The sequence below is a fragment of the Neovison vison genome, chromosome 12 (genome assembly GCF_020171115.1).
Source record: "Neovison vison isolate M4711 chromosome 12, ASM_NN_V1, whole genome shotgun sequence".
NCBI classification, from domain to species: Eukaryota; Metazoa; Chordata; class Mammalia; order Carnivora; family Mustelidae; genus Neogale; species Neogale vison.
The window spans coordinates 26,980,925-27,000,113 of record NC_058102.1 but is presented as its reverse complement, the minus strand read 5'-3'; the positions used below and the strand labels follow the sequence as shown (position 1 = coordinate 27,000,113).

Genomic DNA, 19,189 nt, shown 5'->3' with positions numbered 1-19,189 from the left:
AATTTATGTTTAGGCCTTTATATGTAGTCCTGGGGAAGGGAGGAGTATACAAAGGTGGAAAATGTATCTTATTTACACATCTTTGATACATATAAATAACTGAAGCAGGAAAGAAAAAGACCACAAGGAAGGTATAGCAATGTGGTATGAGGCATAGGTTTTGGAACATGTACAACAGACTACTCTTTTCTCTGTGGTGGGAGTTGTGGGGAAGGAAAGGGAAAAGGGACTTCATGGAAGAGTAGCATTAGACATTGAAGGATGAATGGTGTTTGAACAAAATGGAGATTGCATTCCATACCGTGGAGCAAGAGGCTCAGTTGAGAGAAGTTGATCCTTGGCTTTAGCCGGCATATACTGTAGCTCACCCTTATCCACAGAGGTTACATTCCAGGACCCCCAGTGGATGCCTGACACTGAATAGTATTGAACCCTATATATACTATGCTTTTTCCTATACATACATACCTGTGCTGAACTTAAATTTACTGATTAGGCACAGTAGAGATTAACAACCATAATTAATAACAAAATAGGGCAATTCTCACAATGTACTGTAACAAAAATTATGTGAATGTGGTCTTTCTCAAAATACCTTACTGTCCTGTACTCACCCTTTTTGTGATAATGTGAGATAAAATGTCTATGTGATAAGATGAAGCAAGGTGAATGACGTAGCACTGTGGTATAGTTAGGCTACTGCTGACCTGACACTGTGTCAGGGGGAGGCTCATCTGCTTCTGGACTGCGGTTGACCTTGGGTAACTGAGACTGCAGAAAGTAAAAACATGGATGGGGGAGGACGCCTCTATTCAGAACCATTTTTAACTGTACTGAGCTACATTTACATTTTTTCTTTGTATTTAAAGGAGCACTGTTTCTCTGAACATAGGAGAACTTAAAGTAATTATGGCTCTTGAATTTGCAGGTATTCTTAAATAGGAAAATCTGCTTTGAAATGTGAGCATTTTGATTAAGAAAACTTATTTGAACAGTTTATTTTGTATTTCATCACTTACCATTCTCCCTTTGTGAACTGTGCACCTGGTCTCACAAAAGCTTTTATTTATTTATTTATTTTTACAAGTTTTTAGAATACCTAAATACTTCCTGTATTCCTCTGATCCTTAGCACTTATAACTTCCTGGAACATTGTACTCTCCCCTACCAACTCCTGCTTATCCTCCATCCTTCAGAGCACCTTAGACATCATCTGCACTGGAAAAGCGTTCTTAAACCTGCACAGTCCTATTTTGTAACCTGTCTGTGTGCCCTCTCCCAGTGCCTACCCTTCATAACAGGGCTTGTCATTTATTTTGGAATTGTTTGTTTACTTGTCTCTCACCAGATTTTCATCCTTTCTGAGAGCAGGGACTAGATCTTGTTGAATCCCTGCTCTCTGTACGGCCCTGTTTCATAGTAAACGCAGTATATATTGGTTGAGTGAATGAAACTAGCTTTATATTTATATGAGAACATATGCTCAAATTAACTAAATCCATTTTACTGCTTGGGGTTTTTGCAGATGGAGCTTTATATTGTGTTTGTCATAAATCTACATATTCTCCTCTACCAGATGACTATAATTGGTATGTATTTAAATTCAATTGGAAAAATAACAGTCTGTTAGTTGTATCTGAAATGATTTAATTTTATTTCTTGTTTTTGGTATCTTCTGCTTTCTTTTCTGATTAATCTTTAATTTTGTATTTAAAAATCATTTCAATGGCCTTATTTACACAGTATCTGGGCTCATAAATGTTTTAAATAAAAATCATTATCATTGTGTTTCAGTGAATCCTTAATTTGTTGTTAAGACAGACATTCTGTTAGAAATGTCTTTTATTCCAAAGCGTTCTTTAGCTTTTTAGGAAAGTTAATTAGTTTTTAATAGTTTTTTCTCTTGGGGTTCATATCTTTTAGCTTAAGCAGTTATTTATCTTATCTTTTGTTTGATGGTGAATAACCCTAAATTACAAATAATTTGATTCAGTTACAATTTGTTTGGTACTTATTCAATTCTAGTCACTATACTAAGAACTAGGCATAATATATGAATAAGATGTTGTTTTCTTCTCTGTAGTAGAGTCTGATATACAGAAACTGCAGCATATTTTCTTAAGCTATGATGTTTCTATTGCAAATTTTAGTAAAAATATATTTTCTTCCCTCTTGATACTAGTTTTAATTTTAATTTTAGGTGTATATTTAGTAAGTACTAAGATAGCAATGAAATTAGACTAGGAAATAGGTAACACTTTTTTAAACCTGAAAAGATTGAGTCTTAGAAGTGTTTTTTGTATCATGTAAAACTCCATTCTTCATCAAAAATCACTTGATAGATGGGCGCCTGGGTGGCTCAGTGGGTTAAGCCGCTGCCTTCGGCTCAGGTCATGATCTCAGGGTCCTGGGATCGAGGCCCGCATCGGGCTCTCTGCTCGGCAGGGAGCCTGCTTCCTCCTCTCTCTCTGCCTGCTTGTGATCTCTCTCTGTCAAATAAATAAATAAAATCTTTAAAAAAAAAAATCACTTGATAGATTAAATGTTCATTATAGCTGTGTTATGCTATTTGATCTTAAAATCATGGTGAAACAACCTAATACCAGGTCCTTTGTTAGCTAAAATATGCTGTAGTAATTGCAGATCTAGTTCAAATCTGGTTAGTATTGAAACCCTAGAAGCTTAAATTTATAGACGTCTAGAGAACACTGTTGTAAGGTTAATGAAAACTGAAAGTTGTGCTCCTTAGAATGTATATGGATTTAAGTATAATTGTAATTGCTGGGATCTTTGAAAAACAGTCTTAGTCAGTTGGTACCTGAATGAGATCCAGCCAGAGTATTCCTTGAAAAAATATTTAGAGGAGTATTGCCCAAAATGTGTTTTTCTGAGGGATATTAATGGAGGGAAGAGATAGTGTTCAGTAATTCTCAAATTTATTTGACTGCAGAACTCTTTTTACAGGGGAGGCTTCTTGCAGCTGTACTGTTCCGCCAAAGGCACTTGGAGAAGGCACTTGATCTAGAAAAAGGGCTCAGCTACAGTCTTTATGATTGGAAGATGATGTACTTTGCTGATGTTTAATTCTAATAATTCAACAAAGTAATACTTCTTACAGCTTTTTTTTTTTAAAGATTTTATTTATTTATTTGACAGACAGAGATCACAAGTAGGCAGAGAGGCAGGCAGAGAGAGAGGGGGAAGCAGGCTCCCCGCCGACAGAGAGCCGGATGTGGGACTCGATCCTAGGACCCTGGGATCATGAGCTGAGCCCAAGGCAGAGGCTTTAACCCACTGAGCCACCCAGGTGCCCTTCTTACAGCTTTTTGAAAGTAGTCTTTATTTTTTAAGATTTTATTTATTAGAGCATGAGCAGGGTGGGAGGCAGAGGGAGAGGGAGAAGCAGCCTCCCAGCTGAGCAGGGAGCACAAGGTGGGGCTCAGTCCCAGGACCCCAAGATCAGGACCTGAGTTGAAGGCAGACGCTTAACCAACTTAAGCCACCGAGGTGCCATCAGGGTAGTTTTTAGATAAGGAAAAAAAGGTCTAATAATACTGATGCGTAAACATGAAGATCCCTTCCAAAGATCTGGGTCGTCTAAAAACAAATAGATAAAATAGTGGCTTAAGTATTAATGGTTTGTTGTGGTAGTTAAGCTGACGTATTTTGTGGGATGGTCTGAGTTGTACCCATGATACGGGTACCAGGTCTGCCAGTCCAGTGCCATAGTGTATGTTCTTCAGGGACTTATGATTAATTAATTTTATCTCTAAGAAAATCATTCTGTCTTGAATACAATATAACTCTGTTTCTAAAACGTTCTTTTTTTTAGCAAAGTAGAGCTTGCTTTGACATCTGATGGCAGGACAATAGTGTGCTACCACCCTTCTGTGGACATTCCATATGAACATACACAAGTATGTATAAGAAAATCTCTTGTAATTTATAATTTGCTGTTAGAAATATTCACATTTTCTTACCGTATCCAAAGAGAATGGAATTGTTTGTTTTCCTTTATTTGGATTAGACCTTTTTTGTTTTGTTTTTATTTTACTATTTCAATTTTTCTCCTATCTTTTTCGTCTTTCTTTAAATAAAGACTTTTTCAATACACAGAGTGAACCATTTAAACACAGTTATGGCATCAGTTTTCTGGTCTAAAATCTGATAGATGATTTTTGACTAGTACAGATTTACAAAACATACTGTTCCGTACTACCTTATATTTTAAACTAATAAATCGTGAAAAACTTGTATTTTGGCATGCTGTTTTATACCTTTTATATTGTATTGGTTCTGATAATCCTTTCAGTATTTAGTGAATTTCTTTTTTTTTTTCTTTTTCTTCCCGGTTTTTTCCAACATGGGCATATATTTTAAGGACTAGTTTAATTTTTTCCATATTTCTTCAGAAGCCAAGCATGAGATAGAGGAAGTTTTGGTTTTGTTTTCAGTACAATTTGTTTTAGCTTGACCCAAGTCTTTTTCTTATTTTATATTTGAAATGCTTCCTTTTATGTTTTTAAACCATAGTTTACTATATTTGGTAATGTTTGATTTGCTCTTTAAGGAGAAAATAATTAGATAATTCAAATCATCACATGATGCATCTAGTGGTAGCTATTTTTAAAAATCATCATTAGGGCCAGAATAGTGGTAGATTTGAGAAAAGAGCTTAGTTTTATTTTGCTAGTTTATATTCCCTTTTTAACTTCATCATTTTGTCTGCCTACTTTGTATTCTAGCCACATATCATAGGCAATAATCCAGTACCTCTTTTGTTTCATTTCTTGGGGCACTGTGTAGAAAATAAGCATAAATCACTGACTTCTGGCTTGTAAATACTCCAGTTCATGCTATATTGTGTCCTCCTCCATTGTTACTTTGTATTATATTTCTGGTTACATGGTTTATCTTTTAGTGGTTATACCAAGGCCACAATCACGAAGTCATTTCTCAGCTTCCAGACTTCCATCCATGTTTAGTTTTTTACATCCCTGAATCTGACACTTTTCATATCCTTCCTTCCTGTCTAAACTTTCTACTTTACTTTTAGCACTCACCATCATCATTAAAATCTCTCATCACATTAACTTCCAGAATTTTGCCTTCTTCTCTGTCTCTGACAGAAACCTTATTGGACCCTGGGGCCATTACTTCCCCAGTAGGTTTTTAAGTAGTTGATGTTTTCTTCCCTGTTCCCTTTTACTACTAGACCTAGAGGGGAAGTAGGGATCCTTGTAGCTCCTTGTTGTCATATGCATACCGTTTTTCCTCCTCCCTAACAATTTCTGGCTTTGTAGTTTATATCATTAAACTATAACATCTGCTCCTTTTTTTTTTTAAGATTTTATTTATTTATTTGACAGATCACAAGTAGGCAGAGAGGTGGGCAGAGAGTGGGGGGCGGGGAAGCAGGCTCCCTGCTGAACAGAGAGCCCAATGTGGGGCTCCATCCCAGGACCCTGAGATCATGACCTGAGCTGAAGGCAGAGGCTTAACCCACTGAGCCAACCAGGCACCCCTGCTCCCTTTTTTTATGGCTGTTATCTCCCATCCTTCAGTTCACTTCTCCTCCCCCAATCCTTCTACTCTTCCTCAGAGATTGTAGATGTACCATCACTCCCTCTGATACTGTTTCCATCCTAATTCTTTGTTATGGCAGTATATGGAGATAATTTAATGCCCTGACCTCTCACTTCATCTTTTTCCCTGCTTCAGCCCCCACTCCCACTGCTGTACTCTAGAGATGTTCTAGTCGCAAATACCTGCCCCTCCTTCCTGCCAGTCTAGATTTCAAGAATTCCACTAACTTCTACCAGCTCCCTCAGTCTCCCAGCTCCAAGAATTCTTCATCTCCGAAGGATGATACCTACATCCATTGATCAAAGCACTTTTTCTTAGCCCTCATGCATCTCGCACATTCTCACTTCTCTCCTTGCCTGGCATAGATTCCATGGTCCATCATTGTAATCACTCCCTTGCATACATGTCCAATTCCCTGGTTCCTTTTTTTCCATTGCACTCCCATTGTAGCAGTTGTCTCCTCTCCCATGTCATCAGTATTCCTTCCTCTTTCCCTTTTATTCTCTCTCTCTCTCTCTCTCTCTCTCTCTCTTATCTGGAAGATTGCGTCTATCACTTTACATGTCATCATTCCACTGCTAACCACACTGGCCTCCCTGCTGTTCTTCAGGTACAATAGGCAGGCTCCTACCTCGGGGCTTAATGTAGTACCCCTGCGGCTGGACTCCTTCCTATTATCTTTTCCCTATAGCTTGTATCATTTCTGGCACAATAGATACTTTCTTGTATTTCTGTCTATCTCCCATCACTAAAATGTAAGCTCCATGAGGATGCCTCTGTGTTGTTCTCTGATATATCCTTAGCATCTGGAATAACACCTGTACTTGGTAAATATACACTAAATATTTGTTGATTAAATGAATAAGTTTGTTCCTTTCATGCTTATGGGTTTTCTGTTTTAAGGCTAAGAGACGTATTCACATGGGGAGGCATGGAATTTTTTTGTGCTCAAGTAATAAATTGTAGATTAGGCTGCACAATAAGAAACATTCTTGCAAACACATTATTGTTAGAATTTATAATACAGTGTGTTCTTTTTGAATCTAGATTTATAAATCTCATGCAGATAGTATATGATAATAAATAAATACCCTTCAACATGACTTGAAGTTTGTCTTAATTTTTTTCTTTTCTTAAGGAGGTAGGGCTGCTGCAACTCCAGTGTGCCCTTTGATTCTTTAGGCCCTAAATCAAAGGCTTTGAAAGCATACTGCATACAAAGATCCTGGTCATATGTAGAAATAACTACTGAGACTGGCTTTAAGAAAGTTAGGATGATTTGCATCTTTGGTTTTCTGGTAATTTAAAACATGTTGATTGTTTACTACAGATCCAGGTAGAAAGATCCTACTTCTTTTACTTTTATTAAAAGTACTAATATTCTAAAAGTGTTTTTCTAGAACTTGGGATTTCTTGTTTAAGAAAATAAAGATAATATACCAGGGGCAAAAATAGTGACTTGGAAAGTTTAAAATGCAAGTACTAAGCAATTCTTTTTAGTGGCTGGTTTGGTGGAAAATTTCAAAAGTCACATTTTGAAAATTCTTAAGAGAAACAAGGAAAATTCAGGATGACAGTTCTGAATGTTTCTTAAAAGTTGACAGTTTTATTTTAGTTTTTCCTTTTTACTGAAATAGTCATGTATCTTTCCTTTGAACTTTGATCAAGGAGATCAAATACCATCTAAAAATCAATTCTGAATCAGCCAGAGGCTCTTGGTATAGACTTTGAAGAATCCATTAATTCCAGTGTCTTTTATCTATGTGCCTGGAAAAGAAGTGTTTTTAATCATACAAAGCAGAGAGAATTTGTGATATATTAGAATTGAGCCTGCTTGGGAATAGGAATAGAGACAATGGAACATTCATGAATACTTGAAAACAATTTAACTTTTGATAATACTGAAAACTTTGATCTTTAGCAACAAGTACAGTCACCTAAAATAGAGAAAACTATTATAGGCTCTAAACTTGTGTTTGCTAGACCTCTGAGGGTCTCATAGTAACTTGCAAAGACAGTTTATATTTCACTTTGCATGCAAATGATAATCTTTTAAAATTACTGTAAATGCCTAAGGAGAACTTTTTTCCAAAAGTAAATTTATATCACTTCTCTCCTATTTGAGGCCTTAAAGGAATCTTAGTAGCTACCTACCATTATTGAACTCTTAATTAAGAGTACAAGAGATAGCTAAGCATACCATATATTATTATTTCATATGATCCTCACCAAGCCCTTTTGGGTAGGTATTATTTCTCTGATTTTACAGAAAGGGAATTTAAGAGCTTAAATAACTTGTCATGGTCACAGAGCTAGTAAGTGTAGAATTAGAGACCAAAGCTCAAGTTCTTAACCTGTTTATTAGACTACCTCCTCATTCCCTCCCACACTAAGTGGTTCCTTATTTCTGCTTACTCCAAATTATTACTTAAAAGTCTAAGTTTGAAGACCTTTCATAATCTGGTTTCTCAAGATCCATTTTTATTTTTTTTAAGATTTTATTTATTTGAGGGGCACCTGGGTGGCTCAGTGGGTTAAGCCTCTGCCTTCGGCTCAGGTCACGATCTCAGGATCCTGGGCTTCAGCCCCACATCAGGCTCTCTGCTTGGTGGGGAACCTGCTTCCCCCCCCCCCGCCTGCTTCTCTGCCTACTTGTGATCTCTGTCAAATAAATAAATAAAATCTTTTTTAAAAAAAAGATTTTATTTATTTGAGAGAGAACCCCAGAGAGAGAGAGAGAGTGCACAGAAGTGGGGGGAGGGGCAGAGGGAGAGAGAGAAGCAGACTCTCTGCTGAGCAGGGAGCCTGATGCAGGACTCCATCCCAGGACCCTGGGATCATGACCTGAGCCAAAGGCAGACACTTAACTGACTGAGCCACCCAATTACCCTCAAGATCTTTTTTTTTTTTTTTAAGGTTTAATTTATTTATTTGACAGAGACAGAGAGATCATAAGTAGGCAGAGAGGCAGGCAGAGAGAGTGAAAAGCAGGCTCCCCACTGAGCAGAGAACCTGACCTGGGCTTGATCCCTATTTTTAAGGTTTATCTCTTTCTTGTGTGTTCTTTCATACTTTTCTTTACTTGTAATATTTGTTATCCCTTATAGAACATATTCTGCACTCTGTAACAAGGCTCTGACCTGGCTCCTATTCTGCCTCTTACTAGTATCTTTTTGTTACTGTGCATTTCTGTAGTGGGAAGCCAGTTGTGCCCCCTTCATGCGCTTAGATACTGCTTTTTTTTTTAATATTTTATTTATTTATTTGAGAGATAGAGAGAAACAATGAAAGAGAGAGAGCATGAGAGTAGAGGGGTCAGTGGGAGAAGCAGACTTCCTGCTGAGCAGGGAGCCCGATGTGGGACTCGATCCCAGGACCCTGGGATCATGACCTGAGCCGAAGGCAGTTGCTTAACCAACTGAACTACCCAGGCACCCTGCTTAGATACTGCTTTAAAGAAGTCTTATTTTTTCATGTCCATATGCCTAACAAATATAAATATATGCTATGACATTTAATACAATGGGAGCATATAGTAGTTGTCATTAATAGTGTATGAATGTAAAGACATTTATGTTTGAATTATTTTCTTTCTGGTTATAAATTCGTATTTTCATGTATTGTAATACATATATATGGTATTTATAAAGCAAGACAATGTTACCACCTTGTGTTACATACATTCTCATTTAATATTTAAAATATATATGACTTGGGACGCCTGGGTGGCTCAGTTGGTTGGACGACTGCCTTCGGCTCAGGGCGTGATCCTGGAGTCCCGGGATCGAGTCCCACATCAGGCTCCCAGCTCCATGGGGAGTCTGCTTCGCTCTCTGACCTTCTCCTCACTCATGCTCTCTCTCACTGTCTCTCTCTCTCAAATAAATAAATAAAAAATCTTAAAAAAAAAAAAAAATATATATATATATATATATATATGACTTGACTTTCCAAAACCGTGATTCTTTTTTTTTTTTTTTAAAGATTTTATTTATTTATTTGACAGAGAGAGATCACAAGTAGGCAGAGAGGCAGGCAGAGAGAGAGGAAGGGAAGCAGGCCCCCTGCTGAGCAGAGAGCCCGATGCGGGACTCGATCCCAGGACCTTGAGATCATGATCTGAGCTGAAGGCAGCAGCTTAACTCACTGAGCCACCCAGGTGCCCCAAAACAGTGATTCTTAAAGGCTTTAATGAGCTAGGGTTACTGATGGGATTATGTTATAATCACTCAAATGTATTGGGAGGGAAATGAGATTTTTAATAGTTGATGTCTTTAGGTGAAAAAGTACTCACATTACCATAAAGTATCATTTGATGACATTTCAGTCACCTAAAATGAAAACACTGAAACTTTTTTGTTTCCTTTGGATATAAGAAATACCATTTTTATTGTATCTCACTTTAATGATAAGCAAGGTTAGAGGTTGTAAACTTTCCCCCACTAAGGTTTTATTTATTTATTCATGAGACACAGAGAGAAAGAGAGAGAGAGAGGCAGAGGCAGAGGCAGTGGGAGAAGCAGTCCATACGAGACTCAATCCCAGGATCCCAGGATCACGACCTGAGCCAAAGGCAGATGGTTAACTGACTAAGCCACCCAGGCACCTGAGACTATAAACTTCCAAGTTAAAAAGTAATGGGCAAAATTTACAGTTTTGGGAAATAAAAATTAAAGTAATAAGTGCTTTTTTAATTGGGGGAACAATAACATTAAATGAGAAATTTATTATTGGAGAAAAACCCCAAAACTTGGTATGAGAAGAAAAATATTTCTCTCTCTTTTTTTTTTTTTAGAGGGAGGGGAAAGAGAGACGGGGGAGGGGCAGAGGAAGGAGGAGAGAGGATCTTTTTTAAAATTTATTTTTATTTAAATTTAATTAACATGTAATGTATTATTGGTTTCAGAGGTAGAGGTCAGTGTTTCATCAATCTTATATAATACCCAGTGCTTGTTACATCATGTGCCCTCCTTAATGTCCACCACCCACTTACCCTATCACCTAACCATCTCCCCTCCGGAACCCCTCAGTTTGTTTCCTATGATTAAGAGTCTCTTATGGTTTGTAAACAAGACAAATCTTGTTTTTTTCCTGCCTTCCCCTATGTTCCTCTGTTTTGTTTTTTATTTATTTATTTTTTACCTTGCTTATGGTTTATTTGAAAATAAATTCTTCTAAATTCTTTTTTTTTAAATTTATTTATTTTCAGAAAAACATTATTCATTTTTTTTTTCACCACACCCAGTGCTCCATGCAAGCTGTGCCCTCTATAATACCCACCACCTGGTACCCCAACCCCCCCCCCCCCCGCCACTTCAAACCCCTCAGATTGTTTTTCAGAGTCCATAGTCTCTCATGGTTCACCTCCCCTTCCAATTTACCCAAATTCCCTTCTCCTGTTTTTTTTTTTTTTTTTTTTTAAAGATTTTATTTATTTATTTGACAGAGAGAAATCACAAGTAGTAGGAGAGGCAGGCAGAGAGAGAGAGGGAAGCAGGCTCCCTGCTGAGCAGAGAGCCCGATGCGGGACTCGATCCCAGGACCCTGAGATCATGACCTGAGCCGAAGGCAGCAGCTTAACCCACTGAGCCACCCAGGCGCCCCTCCTGTTTTGTTTTTTAAATTCACATATGAATGAGATCATATGATAATTGTCTTTCTCTGATTGACTTATTTCACTTAATACCCTCTAGTTCATCCATGTTGTTGCAAATGGCAAGGTTTCATTTTCTGATGGCTGAGTAATGTTCCACTATATATATATATATATATATATACACACATATATATATAAATATATGTAAATATACACACACATATATATATAATATATATATGTGTATATTTATATATATACACACATCATCTTCTTTATCCATTCATCTGTTGTTGGACATCTAGGTTCTTTCCATAGTTTGGCTATTGCATACATTGCTGCTATAAACATTGGGCTGCAGGTGCCCCTTCGGATCACTATATTTGTTTCTTTAGGGTAAATAACCCAGTAGTGAAATTGCTGGGCTATAGGGTAGTTCTATTTTCAACTTTTTGAGGAGCCACCATACTGTTTTCCAGAATGGCTGTACCAGCTTGCTTTCCCACCAATAGTGTAAGATGGTAGGGGTGGGGAGAGAGAATTTTTTTTTTTTTTTCAAAGCCAAACAGCAAGGGTCGTTTATTACGAGTTCAAACCCGGACCGCCGTGCCCTCGTTGCCAGTGATGCTAAGAGGTCCTGAGCTCAGGATCACGGCACTTTTTTTTTTTTTTTTCTTTAAAGATTTTATTTATTTATTTGACAGAGAGAGAGAGAGAGAGATCACAAGTAGGCAGAGAGGCAGGCAGAGAGAGAGAGGGGGAAGCAGGCTCCCTGCTGAGCAGAGAGCCCGATGCGGGGCTCGATCCCAGGAACCTGAGATCATGACCTGAGCCGAAGGCAGAGGCTTAACCCACTGAGCCACACAGGCGCCCCATGGATCACAGCACTTTTTATGCACTATTTTTGGGGAGGCAGGGACTTAGAATACATCATAGTATCTCCTAACAAATCACTACGTACTGCAGGAAAATCAAACAGCAACTCTCTAATATGACTGGCGCGCTACAGAGCGGGGAAAAGGCTGGGAACAGATTATTGGTTAGGTCAAAGGGCTGTCATTCTTCAAACTGCTTGGTCGCTAGGGTATGTGTCACCTCTGGATTGGCCGGGGTCTCCCTGTCAAGCTGCGGGGTGCCAGATGGCTCCACACCCAGTGCGGAGCCTGACATGCAAAGCAAGGCTCAGTCTCATAGTCCTGAGATCATGACCTGAGCCAAGATCAAGAATTGGATGCTTAAACAGCTGAGCCACCCAGGTGCCCTTGTTTTTGATTCTTAATGAATAATGCAACTAAGTAAAATTCTGTTCTGAAAACATACTAACCTACTTTGAGGTACTATAATGAATTATGGAGTGTGATAATTGTATTGTAAATTCAATCATATATGTTAACCTACATTTTGATCCTATTGATTACTGATTATTTTGTAGCCTATCCCTCGGCCAGATCCTCTGCATAATAATGAAGAAACACATGACCAAGTGCTGAAAACCAGGTTAGAAGGAAAAAATGAGCACTTGGAGCAAGGACCCATGATAGAACAACTTAGCAAAATGTTCTTTACTACTAAGCACCGTTGGTATCCTCGTGGACAGTAAGTTCTTTTCTTTAACCCCCACTTGACAACTAAAAGAATACATGACTTTTCCTGCATTAACAAACTTATGAGGTTGTATTCTGCATTGGGAAATTAACACCCAGTATGATCACCTACTTAATTGTATTTTTAGATGTACATAAAGGATAGCTAAAACGAAATAGTACTTATTTTTTCTTTTATTTTAGTGGGGGAATTTAACCAAAGCTTTCAGTGAATTTTGCAAGAATTCTTGAAAATTTTTCTGTTCTGTGATAAAGTCATTTACTGTTTTTATTCATCTTCCTGCCAAATAATTGATCTTGTTCTCAGCCCACCTATGCATTTATTTAACAGATTTCAAGTTATTGTTAAAAAAAAGAAATGTGGTACAGCAAATGATTGGGCAGCGTATATGGCTCTCAGTTCCTTTAGAAACTAGTTGCCCTGTTTGCTAATACTCAAATTTTATTGCATGGATTCTTATCACCTGACTCTGGCTTTAATTATTTTTCTTCTTTTGATTCTTCTTTCTTGTATATGTATCTTATTCCCTACCAAAACTGAGAGCTGACTATTTTTAATAGTTTATGTTTGAGCAGACTTTGTTCTTATTCACTTAGTCAGCCAATAACTAAGCACTAGGCTGGCACATTTCATGGCCGGACGTGCTTATGGAATTAATGAGTATACATTCACTCACCTGCTCTGCTGAGTGCTGGAAGATCAAAAATATTGTCCTTGTTTATAAGTTGTTTATAGTCAAGGAGAGAAAATAATACAGTAAAAAAAAAGTCAAGCAGTTGAGCCTTGAAGAATGGTTAGGAGCTAGCCATGGGGAAAAGGCTCTGCAGGCTGATGGAACAGAATGTCGTAGAGTATTCTGGGGAAATTGCAAGTAGTTCAGCTTGGATGGGATCCAGAATATGAGGAGGGAGTGTAAGTCTTATGAAGGAGTTTGTGTTGTGCTGAAGTTAGATTTTATTTTCATTATCAAATTTTAAGAAGAAAAGTTGATGCATTAGAAAATCATGAAGTGGGTTCTGTACTTGGGATACATGGAAGGTGTATATGAAAAGTTTGGAGTCAGAGGGGACCTGTTTGGAAACTATCACAATAGCCTAGGCCAGAAATGGGAATAGAAATGGGGAAAATAAAAGAAAGGACTGTGATAACAGGAGGAAATAAAAGGAGAAAGGAGGGGGGAAAAGAGAATTTTAATCAACAGTGGTAGGTTACCGGCTAAGTGTGGGAAGAGACAGGCAGCCTCCCAAGTTTCTGAAGACGTGTTTGGGTGGATGGTGGTGCTGTTCATATATGTGGGGAAACAGGTTTGACAGGAAGATGAACTCATTGTTGGTCGTGTTGAGTCTGAAGGGTCAATGGATCCTTCTGCTCGGGAGCAATTCTGAAAGCAAATGGATATATGGATCTGGAGCTTGGTTTACTTATTTAGTTTCTCTTCAGAAGGTACTTCCTCTTTTATCCTTAGGTAAAATAGAGATTCCTTAAGGCTCTAGTCTCATACTCTGTGTCTTGCTGAAATTCATTCAAAGGGCTTTAATTATATTTACTATATAGATGCTATGCTCCCTTATACTTTTTTTTTTTTTATTTCCTTGGTCTACTTGTCTACTTTTTTTTAAAGATTTTTAAAAATTTATTTGAGAGAGAGTGCATGAGCAAGGGGGAGTGGCAGAGGGAGAGGGAGAAGCAGGCTCCCCACTGAGTAGGGAGCCCGACGCAGGGCTCAGTCCCAGGACCCGGGGACCATGACCCATGCAGAAGGCAGGCACCCAACTGACTGAGCCACCCAGGGGACCATTGATTTTCTTGGTCTTATTCCCAGTATCAATGTTCCTAGAAATTTCAAAATAGGTATCTGTCCAAAGTTTTAAATTCATTATAACAAAAACATAGCTCTTTTTTTTCTGTATTAAAAAAAGTTCCTCCCTTAATAATCTTTCTATAATAAAAGTGATATTTCTGTATTAATTTCCCAGGGAAAAAATCTGCAATTCTTTGGCCACCATGGTGTCTTTCAATTCCTGCTTCTGTTTTATATCCTCTTTGATTTTTCTTTCATATTTAATATCCACTTTGTTTATACATGCTCTTTGGGTTTAGAGTATGTAGAAACAAATTAGTAAACCATTTCTTAGCCCCATATCTATGTCATTACTATATTCTGTGATTTCTTTCCATGATTCATAAGATTACTTGTGTTTATACTTTATTTTGTCTCATTATCTAGATATTTTAGTTCAAGCCCTATCTTGAAATTCTTCTGTTGACTTTCAGTACCTGTTTTCTTCCTGTGTGTTCCATATTGCTACAGTTGTCTTCCATCTTTTGTGTATAACCAAATCACTGTAGTTATAAAAATCCTGTAAAGGGGACTCTAGGGGAACAAAATTGAAGGCAGGAAGACTATTAGGGAGTCTTAAAATCATGCGTGTTAGCTTCAGACTTTTATGTGTAGTATCCCACCTATGTTTCAATATTTATTTATTTATATTTAAAGATTTATTTATTTATTTGACAGAGAGAGATCACAAGTAGGCAGAGAGGCAGGCAGAGAGAGAGAGGGGGAAGCAGGCTCCCTGCTGAGCAGAGAGCCTGACATGGGGCTCGATCCCAGGACCCTGGGATCATGACCTGAGCTGAAGGCAGAGGCTTTAACCCACTGAGCCACGCAGGCGCCCTGATGTTTAAATATTTACTTGTTTAATCTTGTTATTGCTTATTAGCTTTTGACTGCTAGTTAATTTAATCTCTTGGTATGTCTGTCCCATCAGGATTACCAGGCACTTGCAATTTTAAGCAGACTTTAATTAGATGCAGTTGATTATCCCAGTATCTCTCCTAATAAAGTTTAGCAGAAATACTCCAGATACTAGCTTATGTATATAAAGAAAATTTTTACTAATAGACATTGTCCTTGGGATGCATCATCTTTCAGAATTTTGAATAAGCTAAGGTATGATCACTAATCATTCAACAAATATATATATATATATTTTTTTAAGATTTTATTTATTTGACAGAGAGAAACCACAAGTAGGAAGAGAGGCAGGCAGAGAGAGAGAGGGGAGAAAGCAGGCTCCCTGCGGAGCAGAGAGCCCGACGCAGGGCTCGATCCCAGAACCCTGGGATCATGACCTGAGCCGAAGGCAGAGGCTTTAACCCACTGAGCCACCCAAGCGCCCCAACAAATATTTGTTTGGTATCTAAATACTTATTTTGGACTAATGTAAGCCGTTTTCAAGTATTGATTTCTAGATGTCATTGAGGTCTTCTTAAACGTCAGGTAGTGTGCATAGAGGGATGTTTTATTAAATATTTCACAGTTTTTAGATCCTGGCAATCAAAAGACTGGTACTCATTATGAATTTAATAATTGCAGGTATATAGTATCTTTCTTTTTTTTTTAAAGATTTATTTTATTTATTTGACAGAGAGAGAGATCACAAGTAGGCAGAGAGGCAGGCAGAGAGAGAGGCAGAAGCAGGCTCCCTGCTGAGCAGAGAGCCTGACATGGGCTTGATCCCAGGATCCTGAGATCATGACCTGAGCTGAAGGCAGAGGCTTAACCCACTGAGCCACCCAGGCACCCCATATAGTGTCTTTTTAAATAAGTTTATATTAACAGATACAAAATGCTTGTATAAAGTATTTTTAAACAATGCAGTGAAGAGTAAAGTAGAAATTTTCTTTATACTTACTCATTCCTTATGCCCCATAAACACTGTTAAACTCTTCCTGTATGAATAGACCTATCTCATATTATAGTCAATCTTGTGCTTTTTAAACTCCAGTAAAGCCAGGCTCTTTTCTGAGCGTACAATTTTGTTTTAAAGGGGACTGGGCTTACTCAAATCATCTCCTCTGCTAGTTACTAGCTATTTAATCTTGTTATTATTAAAGAAAATAGAAATAATAATGCCTAATTTGCCTGGCATAAAAAGTAATTGATTGATTAATTCCAGTGTTACATTAGTTTCAGGTGTACAATATAGTGAATCACCAATTCTATATATTACTCAGCGCTCACGATAGTAAGTGAACTCTTAATCCTCTTTACCTATTTCCTTTTTTTTTTTTTAAGATTTTATTTATTATTTGACAGAGATACAGTGAGCGAGAGAGGGAACACAAGCAGGGGGAGTGGGAGAGGTAGAAGCAGGCTTCCCGCTGAGTAGGGAGCCTGATGCGGGGCTTAATCCCAGGACCCTGGGATCATGACCTGAGCTGAAGGCAGATGCCTAACAAGTGAGCCACCCAGGTGCCCCCCTCTTTACCTATTTCATCTGTCCCCCGACCCACCTCCCCTCTGGTAACCCTTAATTTGTTCTCTGTTTTTTGGTTTGTCTCTTTTTATCTTTGTTCATTTGTTTTGTTTCTTGATTTCCATGTAAGTGGAATCATATGGTATTTGTCTTTCTCTAACTGATTTATTTCACTTAGCAATGCATATTTTCTAGATCCACCCATGTTGTTGCAAATGGCAACATTTCATCCTTTTTTATGGTTGAGTAATATTCCACTGGAAAATTATATGTGTGTGTGTGTGTAGAGAGAGAGATTTATATCTCTCTCTGTATATATGCCACATCTTCTTTTTCATCTATAAAGGGACACTTGGATTGCTTCCATGTCTTGGCTCTTATAAATAATGTTGCAGTAAACATATATCTTTTAAAATTAGTGTTTTCATATTCTTCAGATAAATACTACATGATGATTTTGATATAAAATATAATAATGTAAGGGGCACCTGCATGGCTCAGTTGGTTAAGCATCTGCCTTCACCTCAGGTCATGATCCCGTGGTCCTGAAATTGAGTCCCATGTAGGGACTCTCCGCTTAGTCCAGAGCCTGCTTCTCCCTCTGCCTGCTACTACCCCTGCTTGTGCTCTCTCTCTGTCAACAAGTAAATGAAATTTTTTTTTTTAAAGATTTTTTTTTTTTTTTAAGATTTTATTTATTTATTTGACAGAGAGAGATCACAAGTAGGCAGAGAGGCAGACAGAGAGAGAGAGGAGGAAGCAGGCTCCCCGCCGAGCAGAGAGCCCGATGCGGGACTCGATCCCAGGACCCTGAGATCATGACCTGAGCCGAAGGCAGCGGCTTAACCCACTGAGCCACCCAGGTGCCCTTTTTTAAAGATTTTATTTATTTATTTGACACAGAGAGAGAGATCCCAAGTAGGCAGAGAGGTAGGCAGAGAGGGGAGGGGGAAGCTCTCTGTTGAGCAGAGAGCCTGATGCGGGGCTCGATCCCAGGACCCAGGACCCTGAGATCATGATCTGAGCCGAAGGCAGAGGCTTTAACCTTACACTGAGCCACCCAGGTGCCCTGTAAATGAAATCTTTAAAAAAATATATATGTAATCATGGGAGTTAAGCACCTAGCATATAGTATATGCTCAGTGATGATACGGTAATGATAATTATTAATATTGTCTCCTACTCATAGTTTTCCTCTTACTCCTTTTGAAGTATCTTTTCTTAGATAGATGGTTTTGAGGTATAATTTACATACAGAAAAATTCACCAGTTTTAAGTACACGTTGTGTTGAGTTTTGACAAATGTGTATGCAATTGTGTGATTACTACTATAGTCAGAATAAAGACTGTTTCATCACTCTAAAAAGTTCTCTCTTTTGCAGTGCGTTTTTCCCCTTTAACTCTCACCCTTGGCAGTCACTGCTCTCCTTCCTGTCTCTTTAGAATTTCATGAATTTTTAGATTTTTGTGTTTTTCCCTTTCTAGAATTTCATGTAAATGGAATTATACAGTCTGGAGTAATAAAAGTAAAAGATTTTTGACTATTTTTAAAAAGGAGATTTGTTGTCTTATTGTATAAAACTTGTGGATCAAAGTCCTTTGTGAGATAAATATCTTGCAAATATTTTCTTTCTGTGGCTTGCTTTTTCATTTAATAGTGTATTTTAAGATTAAAATTTTTATTATTTTCATAAAGTCCAACTTACAAATTTTTCCTTTTAGTTCAGGATTTTTACATTCTACTTTAAAATCTTTGCCTAATGGGGCACCTGAGTGGCTCAGTGGAGCGTCTGCCTTCAGCTCAGGTCATGATTCTGGGGTCCTGGGATTGGGGTCCTGGGATTGAGCCCCCAGTCGGGCTCTCTGCTCAGCGGGGAGCCTGCTTTCCCCGCCCCCGATACTGCCTGCCTCTCTGCCTACTTGTGATCTCTGTCTGTCAAATAAATAAATAAAATCTTTAAAAAAAAAATCTTCCCCTAAGCCAAGGTCACTAACACTTTCTGCTACGTTTTTTTTTTCTAGAAGTTTTTATAATTTAAGCTCTAACACTTATGTCTCTGATCCATTCCTGGTTAATTTTTATATCTGGTGTGGGGCACAAGTTGAGGTTCACTTTTTTGGAAATAGATATATAGATATA

At 38.0% G+C, this 19,189-nt stretch overlaps 1 protein-coding gene across 1 annotated transcript in view; it reads left to right on the top strand.

The window, feature by feature from the left end:
• The window catches only part of MRPL42 (mitochondrial ribosomal protein L42), a 33,418-nt gene that overhangs the window by 6,393 nt on the left and 7,836 nt on the right, over nt 1–19,189 (top strand). Inside the window, exons 3-5 of the mRNA XM_044227760.1 lie at nt 1,526–1,589; nt 3,833–3,917; nt 12,615–12,778. Coding sequence (XP_044083695.1) covers nt 1,526–1,589; nt 3,833–3,917; nt 12,615–12,778 — 313 coding nt within the window. The remainder of the gene's footprint in view (nt 1–1,525; nt 1,590–3,832; nt 3,918–12,614; nt 12,779–19,189) is intronic.